The sequence below is a fragment of the Pelobates fuscus genome, chromosome 6 (assembly GCF_036172605.1).
Source record: "Pelobates fuscus isolate aPelFus1 chromosome 6, aPelFus1.pri, whole genome shotgun sequence".
Classification (NCBI taxonomy): Eukaryota; Metazoa; Chordata; class Amphibia; order Anura; family Pelobatidae; genus Pelobates; species Pelobates fuscus.
Window position 1 is genome coordinate 169,718,709 of NC_086322.1, and position 25,203 is coordinate 169,743,911.

At 36.6% G+C, this 25,203-nt stretch overlaps 1 protein-coding gene across 4 annotated transcripts in view; it reads left to right on the forward strand.

The window, feature by feature from the left end:
* The window catches only part of HHIP (hedgehog interacting protein), a 171,800-nt gene that overhangs the window by 90,418 nt on the left and 56,179 nt on the right, over window positions 1-25,203 (forward strand). For all 4 annotated transcript variants that reach the window (XR_010091256.1, XM_063458473.1, XM_063458470.1 and 1 more), the window contains exons 5-8: window positions 12,700-12,851; window positions 15,027-15,200; window positions 15,587-15,730; window positions 20,726-20,847. Coding sequence is in view for 3 of the 4 variants with exons in the window: in XM_063458473.1 (XP_063314543.1) it covers window positions 12,700-12,851; window positions 15,027-15,200; window positions 15,587-15,730; window positions 20,726-20,847 (592 nt within the window). In the remaining variant the exon portion in view is untranslated. The remainder of the gene's footprint in view (window positions 1-12,699; window positions 12,852-15,026; window positions 15,201-15,586; window positions 15,731-20,725; window positions 20,848-25,203) is intronic.

A 25,203-nucleotide genomic window follows, 5' to 3' on the forward strand; every position in this document is an offset into this window, starting at 1 on the left:
TGCATATAAAAATGTATTGGTGCATGCAGGATATAACAAAAAATGTGCAATATTTTGGCCTACATTGTCTTTGTTTAATTTGTGTTGTATCCTGTGTGCACCAATATTTTTCTCTATATAGCCCGCGCATTGTATAGTCTATACAATTATAGTTTATACAATGTGGATTCTAATTATATTTTACTGAGAAGGACTGCAGATTCCGTTTTCACAGTGTTCCTATCCTGGCACTGTTTGTTTGGAACAAGTGCCACACCATACTATCTAATAGATAAGTAATTTACATAACAAACAGGCACCCAAGAATAGTGCTTGTTCATTTATGTATTCTGTTTTTTATTCTTTATTTTCAGGGTTTGTCAATAACAAAGTAGAAAAGTACCGTATAGTAGGGTACAGTACAGGCTCTCGGTGCGCAGCACACCTGTACGTTTACAATCAAATTGTGAGTGTAAGAAAGGAAAACAACTATTTTGTGTATTGACAGGTGATGAATAGGGGAAGGTTAGACATAGCATAAAGAACAAGGACTTCAATTATACAGTGAGGGAAAAAAGTATTTGATCCCCTGCTGATTTTGAGCGTTTCCCACTTACAAAGATATGATCAGTCTATAATTTTAATGGTAGGTGTATTTAAACAGTGAGAGATAGAATAACCACACAAAAAAATCCAGAAAAACGCATGTCAAAAAAGTTATCAATTGATTTGCATGTTGATGAGTGAAATAAGTATTTGACTCCTTTGACTTAGTACTTGGTGGCAAAACCCTTGTTAGCAATCACAGTGGTCAGACGTTTCTTGTAGTTGGCCACCAGGTTTGCACACATCTTGTCCCACCAGGTTTGCACACATCTTGGATTTTGCACACATCTTGGATTTTGGCAACTCAAAGATTTTCTATAGGATTATGGTCTGGATACTGTCTAGGCCACTCCAAGACCTTAATGTGCTTTTTCTTGAGCCACTCCTTTGTTGCCTGCCTTGGCTGTGTGTTTTGGATCATTGTCATGCTGGAATACCCATGCACGACCCATTTTCAATGCCCTGACTGAGAAAAGGAGGTTTTACCCAAGATTTGGTGGTACGTGGCCCCGTCTATCGTCCCTCTGATGCAGTGCAGTTGTACGGTCTCCTTAGCAGAAAAACACCCCCAAAGCATAATGTTTCCACCTCCATGTTTGACTTTGGGGATGGTGTTCCTGGGGTCATAGGCAGCATTCCTCCTCCAAACACGGCGAGTTGAGTTGATGCCAAAGAGCTCAATTTTGATCTCATCTGACCACAATTCTTTCACCCAGTTCTCCTCTGAATCATTCAGATGTTCATTGGCAAACTTCAGCCAAGCCTGTACATGTGCTTTCTTGAGCAGGGGGACCTTGCGTGCGCTGCAGGCAGGGCAGGTGCAAAAGTTTCTGCCGCACTAGACAAAGATCCACTTTGCTGCCCTCTCATGTCACTCTCTCAGTGATAGACACACACAGGCAGACACACACACTCACTGACAGACACACACTCACTCACTGACAGACACACACTCTCTCACTGACGCACACACACACTGACAGAAATACACTCTAGAGCCGCTCGCCCAGCACTGTGGCTCAGATCAGGGGGAGCCCACCAGGAAATATCCCGGTGGGTGCCCCCAGCAGGCCGGTGCCCAAGGCGAATGCCTAGTTCGCCTAACGGTGGTGCCTGCAGGATTTCAGACCTTCACGGCGTAGTGTGTTACCAATTGTTTTCTTGGTGACTTTGGTCCCAGCTGCCTTGAGACCATTAACAAGATCCTCCCGTGTAGTTCTGGGCTGATTCCTCACCGTTCTAATGATCATTAAAACTCCACGAGGTTAGATCTTGCATGGAGCACCAGACCAAGGGAGACTGACAGTTGTTTTGTGTTTCTTCCATTTGCGAATAATTGCACCATCTGCAACTTTTGTAACCATCTCACGAAGCTGCTTGGCGATGGTCTTGTAGCCCATCACAGTCTTGCGTAGGTCTACAATCTTGCCCCTGACATCCTTGGACAGCTCTTTGGTCTTGGCCATGGTGGAGAGTTTGGAATTTGATTGATTGATTGCTTCTGTGGACAAGTGTCTTTTATACAGGTAACAAGCTGAGATTATCTTTAATAGAGTGCTCCTAATCTCAGCTCGTTACCTGTATAAAAGACACCTGGGAGACAGAAATCTTGCTGACTGATAGGGGATCAAATACTTATTTCACTCATTGACATGCAAATCAATTTATAACTTTTTTAGCATGCTTTTTTCTGTTGTTTTTTTTTTTGTTATTCTGTCTCACTGTTAAATTACACCTACCATTAAAATTATAGACTGATCATTTCTTTGTCAGTGGACAAACGTTCAAAATCAGCAGGGGATCAAATACTTTTTTCCCTCACTGTACCAATAACATAGCACTCATTAAGCAATGGATTGTGCAGTCAAACACTGATGAATTGGTACAGGCAACACACAAGATCTTAAAACCTGGGGTGTAACTGTGAATGTATTCTTCTTGTACTTATTACATGGCTTTTTACTATTTGATCAAATGTACAGTAAACTCATACAAGTTCCTACATCTTCTGTATTTGTATTCTGTGCTAAATTTTACTATATTCTATTCTAACAGCATTCATATTTGGGGTTTCGTCACTTTATAGTGAGATGTGAAAAAAAACTAAACATAAAATGTAAAAAAATGATCTAAAGTCAAACATCAACTCACCTCACTTCCTTATTCACTAAACAGATAATTATGGGAAATTCTCAACAGAACTAAAAAAATTCTCTAACTCCTAAAATGTGTAATTCCTTGTCATTTCTCCCAAATTCCTGAATTAGAGCATACAACCTTTGTGTCTAAACCATCAAAAATAAGTCCCTGCCACAAAGGTCAGAATTCTGTTAATGTAACTGGACAGCCATTAGCACCAAGCAATGATGGAACAATTAGCCAGCAAGGCTCAGAGCTGCCAAGACAAATGGAGGGCATGAGAAAAATAAACAAAAGAAAAAAGACCCAGACGAGTATTTTTATAAGAACAGATTATCGCCCAAAAGCAATATTACCAGCTGCATGTCTACCAGACTTTATCCTGCAGAGCAGAAGATTAGATTTTCATTTTTAACTGGAAATACAACTTCGACCTAAAAGAAAGTGTGTCTATTAAATATCTTGAGAACAAACTGCAGGTATATAGCCTGGATTAGCTTCTTTGGAAACACTGCAAAAATATGCTATATCATATTTATATAATTTAGAGCAGGGGTGCACAGTGGGAGGATGCTAAATGTTCTAGAACCACAACTCCCATAATGCTTATCAGCATTTAGAATTGCAAAGTGTCATGGAGGTTGCTGTTCTGAAACATTTGTTTCACCCCAATGTAGAGAAATGCTTGTATACTTCGCAGTCATCACAGAGATCTTAGGTTTGCAAGATATGATCAACTGTCACCTAAAATAAAGTTTAGCTCTGTACACTGCTTGCCCAAGCTATTAAGAAAAATGCAGACTTTTGTTTCTTTTTGTGTTAATCACATCTATGTGAAATATTATGAAAAATACCTTCCTAAATCCTACCTTATCCTATTCCTCTTGCCATCCATGGCCACTGCATCTCTACTGTAGTTTTGTGCCTCAAGTTGAGTACTATGTTCAGCTTAAGGGAAGAAAATTGTAGTGAAATGATAGCCACAATGTTAAATGTAGAGCAAAATTGTTGAGTTGGAAAAAAAATCTGTTTTTATACACTATACGGTCAACCCACTAATATTTCTATTTCAGCCAGTTTTTGAAGGAAAATCATTGAAATTCACAGCTTGAAACCAGCCGACAGTCCCAATCCAAAATAAGTGTAAGGAACACTAAACAATCTTGAATTAACCCTGATAGCTGACTTGATGGTTGATGGTCTGTTAAGTAATGTATATTGACAGTCAGCTTGAAAAAATTATGGAGCAGCCAGTCATCACCAATTGCTGTCACTTAAAATATCTAAATTAGTTAAATAAACAGAAATGGCAGTGGGTCCTTAACTGGGAATCAATTGTGTGGTTGTGTAGGTGCACAAATGCAGTTCAGGATTTTATGAATGTTACAATTTTTTTCTGAATTAATGAACATTTACAAATATTTTATTTGATTTGATGATATTGGGGGATTACATCCCTGCCCCGATTATTTTATTTATTTGTTTCTTGTGGCAGAATGATCAGTCTTTCCTCTGATCATGTATGGTAGGTAGAGGAGGTATACATTATGAGTGAGTATGATGACTACTGTGGGCATTTATTCGTGTGTGTAGTCCAAGGAATTGGGATTACTGGCCTACTTTAATTGCTCCTGATCATTGTATGAGAGGTGGGAGTAGAAATGGTGCAGTTTATGGGTATCCACTTCACAAAAACATACTCTCATTGCCACTCATGAGACAGGAAAACATGAAGAAGTTAGCACTGGAAACTCAAACCCACCCGGATGACAGTGGCTTTAAATTGTTTAATCTCACTAGTCTCTATTTGTGACGAAGTGCCCTTCACCACTTGTGCCTGGAGAGGACTACTCTCCAGCCTCTTGCCATGTGATTATGGTCCCTGGGAGATTTGGCCCTTTAAATACAGTATTTGGGCATATTGTATTTTATTATGCTGTTTCTGGCCCTTTAATTACTTTTGAGCAGTGCTGCAACTTTAAATTGGCACTTCGGATACAGCCGAAGTGCCGAAGCAGTCGAAGTGGCCGCCATTCAACAAACGAACACGTGGTGGCGGGCATTTTAATTTGGTGTGTGCAGCCAAATCTATGGAACTGTTTTCGGCTACCCAATTGCACGAACATTGCTGACCCGTACCTTCTCCTCCACTTCGACACTGCGGCTGGAGACTAAGTCCTGTTTGAAGATTCGAACACTCGTTCGAATAGGACTTAGTAATTTTTTCAGTGTGAAATTGACCGACCGCACAGCCCAAATCTATGGAACTGTTTTGGGCATGAAAATGTGCTTGCGGTCGGTCATAAAGGACTTCCAACTAACTTTTTAACCCCTGGAAGGAATCACCTGAATTTTGGATATGTGTGTAATTAAAGTGTGCTGAATAATAATATGTCGTTTTTTATGAATAATGAATGTATAGTTTTAAAGTTATAGTACATGTGTAAAACTGTATTTCTCTGCCTGTAATAATTACATTGACCCATTGTGTTCAGTAATTATATCGAAGGCAGAGGGGTGGATTTTGTGTGTAATTGCTGAGAGTGTCTGAGTGTATTGTACGTATCGATTGGTTGTTCTGCAAAACCCTGTGTGTAGGACTTACTTTGTAAAATGTGTATATAAGGTTATAAGATTTTGTGTGTAATTGCTGAGATTGTCTGAGTGTATTGTACGTATCGATTGGTTGTTCTGCAAAACCCTGTGGGTGGGAAGGGAATATCCTCTAAACAGCATCTAATACCTTTTATGCCTGGGGGTGCCGTTACACTATTATATGACCAACTCAGACCTAGCTTAACGATTATTCTATAACATGCCTTAATCAGTCTAACGATGCCTGTTTTCATGTAGTCTTATTGATGTTTCCTCTGTGCACACTATCCTCTCAGGAGATAGTTTTGTGCAAATACCTAGTGGAATTGAAGCTGGACGACTATACTTATATTCTAAGCTCCATCGTACACATACTATAGATAAGCATGTTCCAAGCATACCCATACAAACACACACTCCAGCATGTTTTCTGCTTCTGTAATTTTCTACTCCTGTAGTTTACTTTCCCACTACTATAATTTACCTTCCTGCCCCGGTGATACACCGGAAAGTTAAGCCTGAACTTGAAATGTCAAAATGCAACGTTTTTAACACGGATCTGTACTAGCCTGTTTGCATAGCTAGCAGTGTATAAATGCATAATCAGTGCCACCCATAGACTAGACTAGCCTAAACAATGACCACGCTCTGTTACAACTTATTCCTACTCTTAGATGTAGAACCAAAGCTGAATATAATGTAAAATTGTGCATGTTAATCTCATTTCCCGCATGTTTCGTGTGGAAATTACCTGAGGACTGCCTTCGGGGCACCTCATGCCTGCTTGTGATACCTTCGTGCACTACAAAAAAAAAAAAAAGAAGTCCTCAAGTTGTATAAACCCCCTTCTCACAAAAATTAAAGTGTCCCTATTTGTCCTTTTGAAATGTGAGGCATAAGAATGTGATACTGAAATTCCTACATTCAGTTTCAGAAGTCTGGTAGAAGTTAGTTTACAAACAATAACCAACATGCTATGCTTGACAGTTATTTCACACAACAGGATTCAACTTGGTGCATGATGACCTTTAATGCACAGACTCCCTATATATTTACACGGTTGACATGAAAATAAAATGACCTTTTCATCATTATTTTTAGAAGTTCTTAATTGTTGTAGTATAAGAAATATGCATTTTTAACCTGACCTTAATTTCATAGCTAACTGCAAAACTCCGCAGGGGCAGCAACATGATAGTAACCTCATTTTTCATAAAATTTATTGCTGCTTCTTAGGTGGTCTTGAAGCCTTGCAGGGAAGGGAGTACTTAGCCTGTTAAATTGTTTAATGTTTTTACTTAATGAAGGTCAGAGTAAGTTCCAGCTCAGATTTATTGCAACAAATATAAGATGTCAGTAGCAAATCATTGGGCAAAACATGTTGCAAGTCAAGGTTTGGGGATTTATGTTTCATTCTAATGATGTGAGGATGCGGCCTAAGCTGCATGACCATTACATTAGTCACATTTAGTCAAAACAAATTTTTATACAAATAAAGGTTTAAACTTAAAAAAATATTTAAAAAAAAAAAAAGACACATTTTTATAATGTCCATTGTCCAGGGTTTATTTTAGGTTCTAATGAAGCTTTCTTAGTAATATTTCAGCTGGTGATGATAATGGAAAGCAAAGTTTATTATGACAGGTAAATCCTGAGTGATTGAGTTATAGGTCTGAAACTAAAATGAGGGGATGGTGTTTAAATAGGAGCTGTAACTTCTCTGTAATTCATCTGTACAGTAAGCTGTGTTAGGCTTTTTTCATGAGATGCTCCATTTTGTTTTAAACTTATATATAATTGATTTAGTACATGATTGTGCAAATGATTATAATTCTACACAGTCTACACTAACTCCATTCTACCATATATATATTTGGAGAACATTTCAAATCAATGGAAATCATTACATCTTTCTTAGAATCACATATTGGTTACATACGGTAATTAAAGGCCACTTTGGAAATACTCTGCTAGAGAGAACCTTCAATTTTGTGGACCTGCTGTGCGAGACCAAACTACTGGGCCTGATGGTTAAAAAGCCAACCGCACGCAATAATTAATTATCTCTCATAACTTTAAAACCTGTAACTTGAGATTCGGCTTGGAATCTTGTATCTGGCTTATACTGAGTAGACTTGGCAATCATGAAATATGATGGTTTGGGTATGGTTTTGGACCCCATCAACTATGGAGTCAAAAAGCGTAATAAAAGTAGATACCAAAGAGCTGGAAGTGTAAAATTATGAAACAGGGGATATGGGAAGGATACGTTAATATGGGGACAATAAGGAAGGATCGTAGAATAGAGAATTAATTAGGAACGAGTGGAGGATGATTTACAAGAGGTGGTCTAAAGTAGGGTCAAGGACATAACAATATGAAGGGTGGAAAAGTCATGAACCAGGTCTATCAATGTTTTATGAAGGAGATGGATCTTAATTCCATTTTTTTTTTAACAATGTTTCAGTTTCTTGTCATTTTGTGCAGTGTGTGCCCTGTATGTGAAAAGACTGAACTGGTTTTTGATGTCAATTGCCAAATCTCTAATATAAATTTAAAAGAAAACATAATAATGTGATAAAAGTATAACCCAACATTCAACATTTTAATCAATAGTGTGATTTCCAAAGACGTGACAGGTCTCCTTTAACCCCTTAAGGACCAAACTTCTGGAATAAAATGGAATCATGACGTGTCACACATGTCATGTGTCCTTAAGGGGTTAAGTTTAAATTTGCTATTCCAAAGGTTACATTTCAGGCCCCAATTATGTTACAGAAGTATATTTCATAATATATTAAATCAGAAGCATTCAAGCCTGTCTGTTCCAGGGATTTATATTACTCTCTGAGACACCAACCCCAAATATTTGTTCAAGGCAGAAATGTAACTCAATCAGAGAGTCGCATTGCAAATAAATGATGTATTGTGTGCTATAAACAAAAGGACCTGTCTAAAATATCTTAGCATGTAACCATCCATTGCATCTTGCCATGAGTTCTTCATAACACATTTTAAAACTACATTTTTAGAGATGCTGACTTCCCCCAAAAAATAATCCCTCCTAAAAAAAAGAACCCTTACTTTACCTGAGATATGTTGCTTCATTAAAGGGTTAAGTCTATCTCTGAACCTAAGAACTACTGATAATAGGGAAACAGACACATCACGATACTTAAACCATGCAGTCACCTTAATCTAGAACAGGGATAGGCAACCTTCGCCACTCCAAATGTTGTGGACTACATCTCCCATGATGCTTTTCAAGCATATTGGTATACTAGCATTATGGGTTATGTAGTCTACAACATATGGAGTGCTGAGGGTTGCCCACCCATGATCTAGGATAAGAATGACCTGTTTGGCTTAAGAATAGTCCCACTTCTATGAAATATCAACTGTCTAGAGGTATTGCGTATTTTAAGTTGTTTAATTATTGTTTACAAATTCCAAACATTTTGTTTAATGTTAGACATCTCACTAACCTGCCAACAGCAGTCAATACAGATATTACTGACAACTAAGTTTGTATATGCTGAAATTAAACATTTTGACCTACTGATTTAATTAATAACACCTTGAAGAAAGACCGCCACTTTCCAAGAAGTTCTTCATGCATGGCCAAAGTAAATGCTATTTCAGCATTTACTTTGTTCAGTAACGCAGTGGAGGTGAGTAATAAGCACACTTTACTGCAGTTCCATGTTGCTTTGACTTCGCTGTCCCATGATACCTTTGGCATTCACGTGCACACTCGGGCATCTAGCAGAGATATTCCGAGCACACGTGTTCTCAGCAAATTCTTCAGCAGTGTTGTATGGGCTGCACTGCAAGAGTTAACTAACTTACATGCTTTGCCTAGCAGACTATGTAAAATAAAATAAAACAAAACTTAAAAAAATAAAAATAAATACCAACGTTTAGCACAGCCAGATAACTCTAAGTTAGTTGTTAGGTTGTGGTAAGATTTAGGAAGTGACAGTTCCTCTTAATGTCATTATTTATTTAGTAGCTGTTGATCTACATGTTCTAATATCCTTGGTTGACTCTAGAGGCCAAATTATCCCACTATGTCCTACCTTTTTCTAGTTAGACCTCAATACAATTCATTCCCTTATTATTCAAGAATGGGCTGAGGGTGATAGGAATTGAAGGCCAATGGCAGCTGGAAGGTTGTTAGCTTTGCCAACCCTACCCTAAATTCACTAGAAACAAGAGTGGAATCTCAAGATTTCCTGGCATTTCCAAACCACTTGTCCTGTTGTCAGGGTGAGACCAAATTTCCAAATGCCTCTAGGAATCTTTAAAGTTAGTTTCATACAATTTTAACTCAAATAGTCATAGTTTTTTTTTAAACAAAACATAAATAACTGCAATCCTTTTGTAAGCATCTGTGAAGACGTACAATAAATGTTTCAGTCATATAATCTCTGGATTCGTCAGATGTTAGCTGGAACGTGCCATACTAATCTGCAATATAATACGTTGCCAAATGCTTATCAACCCATGAGTTACTCCAATACTTATTCCATTCATTTTCCCTTTGGAATAGCACAGGATAAAATGTCATGCATTGTAGAAATTCTTCTTAAAAAATGCTTGTGTTGGAAATCTTTCAATGTGAGTGATCACTAGGGGAGCAACATGAGTAAGTACACAATTGTGATGTGTCACAAACAACAAATTTAGCAAAATTATTGCCTGGAAATTGGATTATTCATATAATTGATCCTGGTCTGGACTGGGACAAAAATAGACCCTGACATTTAAATTCACTGCAACAAACTGATACAAGAATCAGAATTGACAAATAAATGCACCATTTTGTTTGTTTTGTGTTTCACACATACAACAGAAAATAATTGCATGTTGATCTGTTATTTTCTGTCAGTGTATGGTTTTTTATATACCATTTACTCACTGTGCTAAGTTATATTTGTTTTGCTTTCTTTCTATTCACTATCCTCTTTGTACTCTTTCACCATACTGTAATTTTCCCTCCCATTCTTCCACTACAGCACAGACTGATTCACTGATATTGAATGATGGATGTCTGGATAAGCTATTGCGGACAACTGAGCATGTGTAAAATGTGGGACGTTTTTGAACACTGGCCAATCAGAAAACACCTCAGGCATGCTAATTATGCCCATAGAGGTGATTTCTTACGTGCCCCATTTAACCCACAGCAGGGTATCATAATTTGATGACAAGTGTATGATAGTCCAAAAATGTTCAAATCACCATTACCTAAATGGTAGTGTAGTGTAACGAATTTGTAATGCAAAGGTTGCAAGTTCAATTCCTATATGGGTTTTTTCTGCTCTTTCTGTACATGTCAGATTCAAGAATTGTGATTTTAGTCTCTTCATTGTGTGTTATGTTTCCACAAGTGTCACCTGAGGTGAATTGTTAGTGTAGGACTCACCTAAGAGGTTTTGTCTTGATGTGGCAGGTGAGCTTACACTTAAATTGCCATTATTATTATTATATTTATATAGCGCCAACAAATTCCGTAGCACTTTCCAATGGCATTGGAGTAATCCTAAAAAATCTCCAGTTCTTTGTATGTGCATAGTGGTTTTGAATAATTTGGGATACTGCACAGGTAACAAAATTTTTACTCTGTTCTGAGGTGGTCCGGTCACCAAAACATGTAGTCCAGCACTGTAGTGCTGAGTGCAAAGGACAAAGCTTGTTACAATGGTTGACTGAGAGCTAACATGGAGGCTCCCAGTTGCAAAATAAAGAGGCATGGATTTCTAAATGTATTTTTATTTTTCACACCTAACAGATACATATCTGTTCTACAATAGTATCTTACATGGATAATCTCACATACGCACAATAAGTGTGAATTGATTGTTTATCATGCTAGATGTTGCTTGCTCCCATCGGCCATTGTGACTAAAAGATGATGGAAAATGGTAGAATATACTGTGTCTTTTGTCAAAGATTGGCAATTAGACGAAGTAGTCTGTATTTTGTCTCTTGTATAATTTTGATTGGGTTTGAATTTCATAGAAAGTCAAACACAGTCAAAAAAGATTCTGTCTCAAAAATGACAGAGCCCTATTAAGGACATATATTAGTATTTTTTATTTTTATTATTTTTTTTTTAAAGAGATAGCCTTAGATTGAAATTCCTTATTTTTAAGATGACAAATAGACTTCATAAAATAAAACTGTATCTCGCTAGTTGCATTTCTTTATATAGAATTAAACCTAAAACACCAGAGAATGAGAATATTGTTCATTCCTTTGACACATATTTTCTCTGAATACTACTATCCAGAGGCTTTCTAATATAAGGTTCATAAACCATGTGCTGAAAGTTCACAGAAAACACCATCAATCAATGCGAATATTAGAGCAGATCTCACAGTATAATTTTAGGAGCCGTGCGATTGCATGTTATAATTGATACACAATTACCCATGTCCTCTTATTTTAAAACTATTTAAAGGGCAACATCTGGCTGTGCACCTAAAGGTATGCAGTTTGATTTACAACTACAAGTCGGGTAATAATAGTGTGTTGTTTATCCAGCATCATAACTGACACATTGTTATTGTCTCAAAATAAAGGTGTCATGCATTGTTAAGATAGAACATCAACTGGGTAGAATACTATTTTTTTTTTTTTTTTATGTGACCACAGCGGGTAATTTACATCATTGAAAGTAAACGGTTGCCAAAGGCTTTTTCTGTTTCTAGTTTCATAAGGAAAATATCTCTGCTAGAACGGAGTTTGCCATATGCAGAGCTATGAATTGCATGCCGGCTCAGAGATAGCCGTTTATTACTAACAGTGAGCAATGGAGAACAGACCACCGAGGTTGTGACAAGTGATGTAGCTGCCCTCAGGGTAAAACAAAGCTTTACATATTACACAAGCAATTTAAATGTTTTCTAAACATATTTCCAAGACAGTGGGAGTTGGCAGCCAGTGCTGAGTTTTTTACGTTTTGCATAGCTGGATTAAACGTTACTGCTCATTACTAACCTTTTTTTTTTATTATTATTTGTCTACATTGAACTACATGCAACCTAGTAACCCAGCTAAGAATTCTTCACAACACTTGCACTTGTCTTCATGGCTACCAAAAGATTACACACACAAATCACTTCACAAAAGTAGTATAAGTGCCCGGTGCATAGATAACCACACAAGACAATTGTCTTGTCCAAACTCTTATATAGTCTCACAAAGTGAAATGTTTTATAATCCTTTTTGTGTGGTGGTCAGAAAAGAAAGAAAGGAGTTTGGGCACAGATTATCCAGCAGAAAGAAAATGACTTTTTTTTTTGGGTTCCAAGTGAAACACAATAAGGCACATAATTAACTTCACAATTCTTTGTGTTTTTCGTTTGACTGCAGGGAGGAGATGAAAGAGGACTTCTAGGCCTTGCATTCCATCCCAATTATAAGAAAAATGGAAAGCTCTATGTGTCGTACACCACCAACCAAGAACGCTGGGCGAGCGGACCTCATGACCACATTCTTAGAGTTGTAGAATACACAGTATCTAGGTACCGCTGATCATCTTAACAGCTGCAAGTTACAGTCTATTCTATGCACAACAAAGATGTGTTTGCAGATGTGTGATCCAAAAAAATATTTGTTCATTTAAAGAATATTTCAATAGGTTGTTTGTTTTTGTTTGTTTTTCTTTATCCACATGCATACAGACATAACATAGCCACAGCCCTTCATTTACCATAGTCATGGTAAAATAGTGATGCTTGGGTTTGTTCGCTAAATAGTGAGTTCATAAGTGACATTCAGCATTTAGCATTTAGATCTAGTATGACCTCCCAGAAGGGATCAAATTAAAAATGTATTATATTACAAATGTTGCCTCTTAGAGAAACTGCACACTGGGTAGGGGAGTAGAAGAGTGACGCAAACTCTCTTCTGGTTTTGCAAGAGCCCTCGGTTATTTTTTAACCCCTTACTAGCAATTAGGGGAAAGGAAGCTATTTTCGTTGAGCTCACTTAAAGACCTTATGGACAACCCCATTATGTTTTATTATTATTATTTTTTTTTACCATTATGTCTGCAGGAAGCTTATGTCAATTATTTTTTTCATTGATTGTTCAAAATGTGTTTAGGTATTCCATAACAACAGAGCAATTACTAAGCTACTTAGTCCACATTCTGATGTAGATTTGATTGATTTGGGGATAACTGAAAGTTTATTCGAGTTTGGTTCAATTAGTTGTTATTTTTCTATTTAGTAGATTTAGTAGTTGCAATTATGTAATTATTTCAGCCAAATTGATTAAACTGGATTGGCCAAACTTTTATTTTAGATAAATGTCTTTTTGTACATGACCTTCCAAGGATATAAATATTTCTCCAAGCACTGGTTCATTATAATGTTCCAGGCATCTATTACTCACTGACTTGGGAAAGAGATGTAGTTCCATGCTTTGGGTGTTTAATTTGGATGTTATGGGTAAAAAAGCATAACATTTTAAGTTTGTTAAGGAGTAAGAAGAATGATCCTTTTCTGCTGTCTGTCCTTTTTTATGAATCCTCTGCAAAGTAGACATGAAAAGGTCTGCTTAATAATTTGTAGTGTGTGACTGCCAACCACCATGGCTAAATTTTACAATTTAAATACATTTTCAGAAAATTACTCTAATACCTTCTGTCACTACATCACCACAGTTCATAGAGCTCTCTCAAAGGTTACCTACTGATTCATAAAAAGGAATGTAAAACACATTTGACAACATTGGCACCCAAAATGTGTTGTGGCTATTGCATAATTTTTTATTGATCTTATTTGAATTAATTAATGATTAATAATAATAATTTAACTATATATAGTTTGTAATACTGACAGCTATTTTCTGGGTGAATAAAGGAACTCCATCATATTATTTTTTATTCAACCAATCCAACAAGTTAACCTGGATAATGTTTGTGATAAAAGTGTCTTTGATAAAGTTACTGTTATGTCAAAACCTTGCTAGGACCACTTGGTGGGTATTTGGTTGAATAAACAACTTCACTGATATAAAAGAGTGGAGAGTTTATTGCTTCATCTATGTATTGTGGTTCCCAGGAGCAAGAGCTATCTTCCTTCAGCTCTTAGTGAGTGCTTTGTTTGTTTGTTTGTTTTTTACACATTATTTTTTTGAGCCAGTTTTGCATTTAAGTGATTCGTTAATTTAAGATTTTAATAATACATAATAAAAAGTAAAAGTGTAGAAGACCCATATACAAAATACATTTTAAATCATTCAAGGCTACTTAATTAAAAACACTAATCATCACCGAAAAATATTTGGATTTGGGTTTCAGAACATTGTAGCGTTGTGCTATTCCCACCACTTTGTCAAAGTACCTGGTAGGAGATTATCCTAAATTGCTTTGTATACATTGATTATAGGCATTACATAGTCCCAGTGAGGTTATTCATTAATTTAGCCCATAATATGCTGTTTGCAAAACATAAACTATGGGTGGACATGTGAAGTGTTTAACTTAAAGAGTTTCAACTGTACAGCTGTACATTGCTATGTCACCCAAAGTAACCTAAATGTGGTTAATAAAGCACAGTATGATATAATAACATGTAATTGAACAACCAATTTTTAATAATTAATGTTAAAACATAAATAGTATAGAATAGTATGGGCAGAGAAAAATATTTAATAATAGGTGTTTATCTTGGTTTATTTATTTCAAACAGGAAAAATCCCAGTCAGGTGGATATTAGGACAGAGAGAATATTTCTTGAAGTGGCTGAATTACACAGGAAGCACTTGGGAGGGCAGCTTGAATTTGGAGGAGATGGCTTCCTGTATATTTTCCTTGGTGATGGAATGATAACTATCGACGATATGGAGGAGATGGATGGTCTGAGGTAAAAAAAATGATAATAACAATAACCTCTACGTAGCAGAAGATTTATTTTGTACATTTATTGTCCATTGCATTGTTTCCAAACTTGGGCCCTCTTCAGAAACAATAACAGGGGGTTATGTTAGATTTTAATAGTTATCAAATGTTTTGAGAGTCAGGTGGAATGTGCCTAGAAGGGCCAAATTATTATTTGTGTCAATGTCCAGTAAGTATTTGCTGGGTCATTTGGCTAGTAAACGTGTAAATAGTGGGTCAATGGAGGCTGCTATTTCAGCTTCCATCAGCCTAATGTTTGACATGTTTAGTTTCTATCTTCTTGGTGGGAAGAATTGAAAATTGGATATTTGAATATCGTCAGTATTATTCATTGTCATTGTTGTTTTTCAGCGATTTTACAGGTTCTATACTCCGGTTGGATGTAGACATTGATGTGTGCAGTGCTCCTTATTCCATTCCTAGAAGCAATCCTCACTTTAACAGCACAAACCAACCACCTGAAATATTTGCGCATGGACTACATAACCCAGGCAGGTAAGCCATGCACCATGTTACTGAAAGTCTCATATTGTATTTATAGAGGACCTGGGTAGTGGCAATTTCAAACATATTTTTCATACATAAGAGCTCAAATAAAACATATGACTACTTCTCCTACCTTTGTCTTGTCTTCCAGTGATACTTGTTTAAAACAAGTGTTTTGCAAGTTTTGATCTCCAAGTTAGTTACTTCTTTGTTATCCCCATGAAGGAGCCAATTCCTTTATGAATGCCTCTCCCATTCATGGGTTGCTGGCAAGACAAACATTTTCATATGTTTTAAAATAATTTGAAAAAACACTAGAATGACCATAAACACTAAAGTGTGCTGTCATTTTTGCCCTACGGTGTTTTTAATTTTTCTTTGATAGACCAAGGTATTATTTGTTACACAGTTAAAAACAGGGACTGACACAAACATTTAGGCAAAAATGGGTTAGTTAAATTAAAATTAAAGTTTGTTGTTTAATGGATAAACCACAATTGATTTTAACTAAAATATAAAAATTATAAATGTATTATAATATGCACTTAATTATAAACTCCTTTGCCTGGCACAATGTAGTCCTTATGTCCTTAGGTCCCCCCACCCTCATGGCCCCCCTCCCGCTGAGCTTAAGGGGTTAAAACCAGCCACTTACCTTTCTCCAGCAACGGCTTCCCTCAGCGCTGGTGACCTCTCCGCCACTAGAGGCTAGATTAACCCTCAGTGTAAACATAGCAGTTTCTCTGAAACTACTATGTTTTCAGCTGCAGGGTTAATACTAGAGGGACCTGGCACTCAGACCACTTCATTGAGCTGAAGTGGTCTGGGTGCCTATAGTGGTCCTTTAACACCTAACAGCTAGAATCTTCTTTTACCTGTATCATGGCCACCAAAAATGAGTAGGTATCATTTATTTCAAAGCTGTCAAATTATGTACCAAGAATCTATTTCCAATGCAATTATCTCTTCGCCATCAGCTGCCTATACCCTGGAATGGATCTTTGGATTTTGTGGATTTTTGTGGATTCCACATTCAGACTTTACTATCTGCATATCACAGCAGATATCAAGCGATGTTTTTACACTCAGCGGTGTTGGCATTCATTGTAGTCTTATCTTCTAGTTTGTGTTGACAGCAGTAGAACTCAGTTTGGTGTTCTGCAGCTCTTTCAATCCTCTAGGATTTCATGTGTTGTGCATTCAGGAATGACATTTTGCATACCATACCATTTTGCATACCACCATTGAAAATAGTGGTAATTCTAATATGTGTGGCCTACCAGTCAGCTTTAACAAGTCTAACCATTCTTGGATCGTATTTGCACGTTTTAAACATTATGTTATCACCACAAGTTTCTCCGTCACTTTGCATGGAAGAGCAGTTTACCTAAAATAACGACCACCAAGATTACAAGTTATACTTATTTCAACAAATATGCTATTTTTTTTCCTAACAATTCTAAAGATTCTTATAAAGGAATGTTCGGCCAATTAATGCATCAGCAGTATTGGGTTGAAGTAGAAGTTGCCATTTCTGTAGTTGTTATTTTGCTTATCTGATTTAATAAAGATGGCTTTTGGCATACATGTTAACGTTGAAGTAAAAATAAGTGGGGAAAAAACAGCAATATATTGCATTTTTAAAAGAGATTGGAAGGAACCTTTTTCTCCTTGCATGCATATAATAGTTGTTTTTTTTTGTTTTTTTTTAACAATTCTTGTTGCCAAAATTATTGTAACTTTTATTACAGAAAGTTGCTAATGGGCAATATTAGAATAGGCACTTGGGCAGAAAATGGAGAATGCTTCAGTAGATGTGTAGGACTGTTGTGAGCTGGCATTATTACTCAGTTGACCTAGCAGTGAGTGGGTAGGCGGTGTCAGGCAGTGAGGATAAAGTGTTGGGTAAAAGAGAAGAATACTTAGTCCAGACCTTCAAATGTTGTCAAAATGCTACATCATCTAGTGACCCTTTACCGACCAGTTTCTGAGTAAAAGATTATATTTCAATGAGTGACATCACAGTCCACTGTGCAGTGTGTAATAGCACAGAGCAAAGTAAAGATCAACTCACATAGATGTTCAATTACGTGGTATTATTTCATTACATATGTATGAAGTAAAACTCCATTATCAGTTCATTAAATCAGTTGTGTATTTTTACGAATTTTGTTCATGACGAAAACAGGTTAATAGAGTAGGCTGAAAGATGGGATGCAGATCACCAAGAGATATTTTGCTGATTGGTAGACATTTTACCATTTCTCTGTGTATATTTTATGATAACGTAGTCAGGAAGTAATCATTCATCTGGAACATTTCTTGTACAAATACGAATGATCCTAGCCAGGATTGCAGATAATGGGTGAAAAGAAGTAAAATAAATATGGACATAGGAACACTTGGTAGATTGATGTATAAGAGTAGGTAGAACAGGACAGAGCATTGGCTATATTGACCTTGTAGAATAGCAAAGACAGGCAAACCAGATCCTCTAACTCTAAGGCAAAACTGCTTCTTCCTTAAACTCTGCTGAGTTATGAGTTATGAAATACTCAATGACTATGGAAATTCCAACCCAAACCAGACTAGTTTGTCTCTGTATTTCTTGTCCGTCTGACTTTCCTTGATACAAGCCGTAGGAAGTGATGACTGCATCTTTGGAGAATTTTGCGGGATCCCTAATAGACCCCTCAAAGATCTCAATACTGTACTCTCACGCATGCACGAGAGTACAGGAGTGACGTCAGCGCCAAGATGGTGACTGGCATTTATGTGGATGTTACTTTAATATTTATCACCAACCTGTTGTGTTCCCTGATGGCAGCATCTGTCAGCAGAATAATGCACCCTGCCACAAAGTTGGTCTCCGAGTTTCCCAGATCAGAATCTGATTTCTCATTTGTGGGATGTGCTGCAACAACAAATCAGTCCATGGAGGTACCACCTCGCAACTTGCAGGACTTAAAGAATCTGTTGGTAATGTCTAATGTCCAGATACCGCAGGACACATTCAGTCCATGCATCAGGGCTGTTTTGGCACGAGGTGTGGGGCCTACATGATATTGGACAGGTGGTTTTAATGTTGTGGCTTATTAGTGTATGTAGCATTGCTAGAGTTGGTTGTTAAAAGTCTGAAACAGAAACACTAGATCTATGCTCGCTAAGCAAAATGACATCTTAACATTATCCGTTGATAGTTTTTAAATTGTGTGCTTGTTAATTAACATTGATTGAGAATGACAAACTGTCTACTAGGCAGTGGCAGTTCCTTAAAACAATCTCTCAAAAGGAATTTTTAAAACAAATATGTTCCTCTAATTACAAATTGAGTGCTGCACATTATTCATCCGTTAAACAAAGTTTTTAGATGAAAAAAAATGACAAATGTGGACTTATTGAGGATTATATAACAGACATCTAGTATTGTTACTGACGTTCGTTGTTTGGTATGTATGTCTCAACTAGTAAAACCTCATTATGCACTTAAAGGCATAATATAGTAAATATTGAAGAATAAATAAAATTTACTATAAAGTCATGAGCATAAAAATGAATCTGAAATTGATTCCTTGCAGATTGTGTTTACTAAATAATCCTGACTCAGTATTAAGTACAAGTTTAAAAAGAAATCCTGTTTGAAGTTAAAAAAAAGGGGGGGTAAAATACATCAGAATATTTAAGTCTTTTAGAAGAGGCATTGCAAATAGTCTCTTATCGGCAGCATAGCAAGGGGGTGGTGGTGGCTGACAGGCTTGAGGAGACCCCACATAGCATATAGATCCCTTCAGCAGTGTATAAGTGTGATTGTGCATGGGAGTGGATAGGAGAAGACTTTAGGGCTACACTTTAGTAATGAATATAGCTGCCACATGTACATACAGATCAATATATTTGCTGAAAAATACAAATTCCATGATATTTACTAAAATGGCAAACATGCTGACTTAACAGTGTAATTCACCACTTTCAACAAATGTTTTTTTTTCTCATCAGTTTGCAGTATATGGTAAAAGTGACACATTCAGCAGGAAACAGTGAAACATCTTGTTTGCAGCCATTAGTTGCCAAAAATGTCATCTCGTTTTTCTACGTTCCACAGGGGTGGAAGAAAGAGTTAACCAGGAAGGGGTCTGTTTAATAGCCCTTACTCTTCATTTCATTTCAGTCCCTAGGTAGTAATAGATGGAAAGAGAGAGGAGATTATCAAGTATCAAGAGTGTCCAATCCACTCATGCCTACTATGTAAGATCAAGGGATACCCAGTTCACTGGTCGAAAAGATTAAACAACCCAGCAGTCTCCACCCCTGGAAAAGCACTTCTTCGGGAGCCAACAATTCGCAGTGTACTGGATGTTCTTCAAGCTGGCAGAGGCATATAAATGCTTTTGTTGCTTGCCGAGCACTTCTTGCAGCACCAGAAATATGTATTGTTGGGCATTGTTAAATTAACTTCATAAGGTCAAGTAGTTCATTCACCTATATTAAGACGTTTGTGAGCATACCAAGAAAGATGAGAGGCCTACCCACGTTCTCAGGTTGGATCATAAAGTACTTTGGTACCCAGTAATCCCAATTATTTGTGGAACATAGAGCAGTTTTTTTTCTATGCGATGCAAACAGATTTTCAAGCCACACATCTTGTCTTTTAAAAGGGGTGATCTACAAAATTATTGTTTTAGTTTTATATTCCATCATTCATTGTAGCCCATCCTTTAAACATTTGATCTTTTTTCTGTTTTCGTTTACAGTGTGTTTTCATTTTTGCAGTTTTGGTAAATGTGTTAACTTTCCCTCTTGAACAAGATGATAACAAAACAGTAACCACATTACTGTTATATTATATTAGCTAACATCTGTTTTATTGCTGTGATTGTTTTTAACCCTGACTAGCTAAGTTATGTGCATGGCTCCTTTAAACTGTAGTGGGGTGATGACTCTTTATACATCTGTTTAAAGACTGTTGACCTATTTTCTTTTTTTTTCTTTCTTTTTATTGTGCAGATGTGCAGTTGATCGGTATTCCAAAGATACCACCATGAATTTGACAATTCTTTGCTCAGATTCAAGCACTAAGAACAGATCATCTTCTAGAATCTTACAGATCATTAAAGGGAAGGACTATGGTAGGTTATGATGTTTTATAAATCTTTTTTATTACCTAAAATATGAACAGTGCATTATTGACCACCTCTCGAGCATAATGGGTTAATAATTATTCTTTACCGTTAGCACTATATGACTTGCTATTTATAGTTTATTAATATGTCTATCCAAAGTTAATGATGCATGTAACAGGAGATAGAAAAGACTTCCTCTTATTTCAGGAAATAGCTCATTGTAAGATTTGTCATTATACTAATGCAAGTCTATTTATTAAGCTCCTTGCTGCCTAAACGACTTGTACATTGAAATCCCCAGTCCAACTTACACAGTGCAAAAAAATATTTTCTTTAGAAAATTAGTTCTGTTCTCTTTTTCTCATCCTAATAACGTATGTCATGATGAAATGCACCATTAGTTTTTACTACTAGCAATTAATTATGATTGATTAAACAAGTTTCTGGTTGTTTTTTTAAAGGCTACGTTTAAAAATTTTAAAACGGGCTAAATAATGATGTTATCATTATATTATTAGTCTTTTGTGTCCTTTTGTGTCCTCTTTCCTTTACGACATCTCTGAGACTAGACAAGAGGAGCTCCTTCCCTGTCCCCACTATTGGAAAGTCTTATTCCTAGATATTTGAAGGTACTACTGCTCATACTCTGTGCCTATCATTAGAGCGTACTATTACATCACTGTTAAAGGATCCCATGCTCTCTACAAGACTATACTATTTAATGGGGAACTGTCACTTCCCAGGATTCCTAAAGGAATGCTACTATAGTGTTAGGAATATAAACATATTCATAACAATATAGGGTCTGTCTATCTCTTCTTCTTCTTCTTCTACTTTATTATTATTATTAAGATTATTGCCCCTCCCACCACCCCACCCCCCTGCCACAAGGGTTAAAATAGCCTCTTTTACACCTTATGTCTTTCTGCCTGCTGGTCTTGCTGTGGCCAGCCCCGCCTCCTTAGCTGATATCATCAGTATTGATGATCTCAGACAATCCAGTGCTTTCCCTTAGAAAATCATTGGGAGGCTAGTGTGCATGTGCAGCAAAATGTTGTGCTGCACCAATTAGAATCAATGTATCTCTATGAGGAGCGTTCAGTTTCTCCATGCAGCAGGAAGCACCTCTAGTAATATAAGCAATGCCTTTTCTATGACATTAAGCTGTAGTGGTTCTGGTAACTTTAGTGTCCCTTTAATATTTTGTTTACTCATCATCAACATTTAAGGACTATGTTTTAATTAGGTGTGAGAAATGTAATTACGTATAGACATTTACTTGTGCAAGTGGGTTCCTCCCTGCCAGTCATTGTTATAAGCTCTATTAAATCCAAAGAGGGGAACGCACACGTCTTCTACATGAAACACAAACTAAGGTGGAACTAGGCAGGGGAGGTGTACCCTCAAATTAATAATTCAATAGAAAAAATGCCCGTGCATGCTAAGTTGTTCCAAGTAAGCAGATTTTGTTTGCGGTTACAGCAATGTCTTGGTTTCAAACATGAATGATTTATTTGTTCTTTTTAAGATTAATTAGTAAACTATTAATTTTTTTTAACACTTTTCTATTTTAAGATTTGTGCTCGTTTTTATTTTTGGCCATATTGGAAAGCAGCCTCATTTTCGTTTCCAGAAGTGATGTACTGTGTAAACAGTATATAAAGAAAATGAGTCGGCTTCACTAATACAGGAACTCTTTTTTCACAAAATAACTAAATCCTATATGCTATCCTTTAATAGGAATTTTATTTTAGTTTGTTTATTTTTTCCCCGGTTACCATAGCAACATATACCGGGACGCGAGTGATGTCATTACGCATGGCGTCAATTCCGTTTCCGGATCTGCACCAGCTACACCCAATTGTGCAGTGAGTTTAATCATATATCTAATTTGTATGCACTATTTGTGTGGCACTTTCTCTATCTTTATACTTGAAAGAGGCTAATGTTTAGAGCCAAAACGTTGCTCGAACATAACATAACGTCTGCTCACTCGGAACAACTTTTTATCTATTGTTCTAAGCTCTGTCCTTTGCACCTGGCAGACAGCAAGGAGAAAACATACAGAGAAGAGTAGTATTGGAACAGTATTTCTATTTCTTCTTTACATTTACAATGTGAGCCATGACTGTGACTGTACTGAACTCCCTCGTGATGTAATTTGCCAGATCTTTTATGCATGTTAAAGAAGCATCACTTGGAAAAAGGTTAACAAGTTATAGATAATTTAGAATGTTTTATTTGGCAGTGTAATTTCCATGTGACAGTTCCCCTTTAAAGTCCGTCCCCACATTTTAGCAATTTTTACAGACTATCTAACTGTTCCCGCCATTAAGAACGCTTTATGCCTGAGAAGTTGAGAATTCTGCAGATCCCTAGCTGCCCAGACCATTTGATGTCCCAATTACCTGAGATTTAAGAATTCTATTGCATCCTAGCTGCCCCACCACTTATTACCTGGCATGTTGAGGGTTTGTCTGCTCCCTCCCCAATCATACTATTTGTAGCTCCTGACAGATGAGGTTTCTCCAGCTACCTGCCTACCCACACTTTGTTAGGTTGCTGATTAGACAGTTCAATGTTGACCTACTATTCAAAGTTCGTATTACCTAGCAGTTGGTGCAATGCGATATGAAAAAAAACAACTAATAATGATCATCAGGAGCAGAAGGTCAGCCTTTTCTTAAAATACAAAACAAAAGGGAATATAGTGTAATTTGATAGTATGACCTATGAAATATTTCAGGGCTAGAGGGCAAAGGTAGCATAGTTATGGGAGAAAATGAACATTTGGCCCCGAGCCCTTAGGTGTGAAAGCCTCCCACTGTGGTATACAAATTAGATGACCCTTAGGTCTGAGCCACCCAAGCATAGTAGAAACTGTATTGTGGCTCCGAAATTGGTCAAAATGTAAGTGCGTAAAACTGTGAAACCGTATCTATATAAAAGTGTGACTTATAATAATTATTTATATCTTTCAATGTAATCAAGGGCATTGGTTGCTGTAAATTGCTGAAAAAATATGGAAGATTTAAAAACATTTAGAGATGGAAAATGTTTACATAGGCATGGAAAATTTGCCAGCTCAGCTACTTTGGTCTAGCTTTTGTGAAATGACAATGTGTTGTATTAAAAAGAAATTCCTCTGCCATAAAAATGAATAAAGATCTTATGTTACCTGATTTTGTAACTGAGTATTCCTTAATTGGAATTACAAATTTTTTTTTAAACAGTGCAAATAAGAATATAGAAACAAAAATTGGCGATTTATGCTCATGGCTTTCACATTAAAACCAGTCAAAGTTCAACACTGCAATAAAGAGGGGAAAAGTATCACTTTACTACTGGTAAAGTGATGAGTTACCTTGGGGCATACTTTACTGAAAATGAATCCGACTTTGTGTTGAAAACACAAGTAGACATCCATTCAGCACATAATTGTAAAGACACTTATGCTATATTAAATCATAAGTGGGAGGTTGCTTTCAAACCCAGAGGCAAGATGTAAAACAATAACCTTCACTTTGATGTTGCTTATGCTTAGAATAAGTCGAATGGCGCTCTATGTTATGTTCTTGTGAATAACAGAATATAAATAAAAAATCTATGTGGCTGCTGCTTGTAGGATAGGGAACCCACTACCTATCAAAGCTGGTGAAAAAAACAGCTAAATATTATCTATAATAACCAGTTTGTTCCTAATGCATCACAGTTTACCAGTATAAATAAATCAATTAGACCCCTGTGAGGTTGAAAACACTGTTTGCCATTATTTCTTCACGATCCTCTGCTTTTTTAATCTTTCTACTTCCTCCAAATCATTCTTATTAGAGGAACATCTGTATCCTTCACTTACTTGACTATGGTCATGTCCATAATTTTCTTTTGTGGAGCATGCCTTCTTGGCGAGTGCATGTCTTTCTTCATCGATGGACTTTTAGGTTTTGAAGCAATATTGTCAGTATCTAAAATTGAAAATCTATTTTGAGTATCCACTTCAAATGGTTGGGAGTCTCTCATAACCACCTTACCTTTTTGTATATTTGTGGGGGTTTTTTTATCTCTTTTTACTGTTTTCTAATCATTTTCTCTTATTCGTATTCTTTTGTTTGGTATTTTCCTTTATATTCTTTCTCCTTCCTTCATCTAGTCTTTTGTTATAAAATCCTAATTTTCTCTCTTGAAATTCCTCACTCCTTTGTTTTCATAATCCACTTTATTTCTAATATATTTTTTATTATTCCTTCTTTTACTGCTATCTACTCTGTTCATTTTTCTGACAATTAATTCCCATTTTTTTCTTGCCTTTCGTTTTCATACTCAGGAAGTTCTTGTGAGATTTCTTCAATTTCTTACTTATCT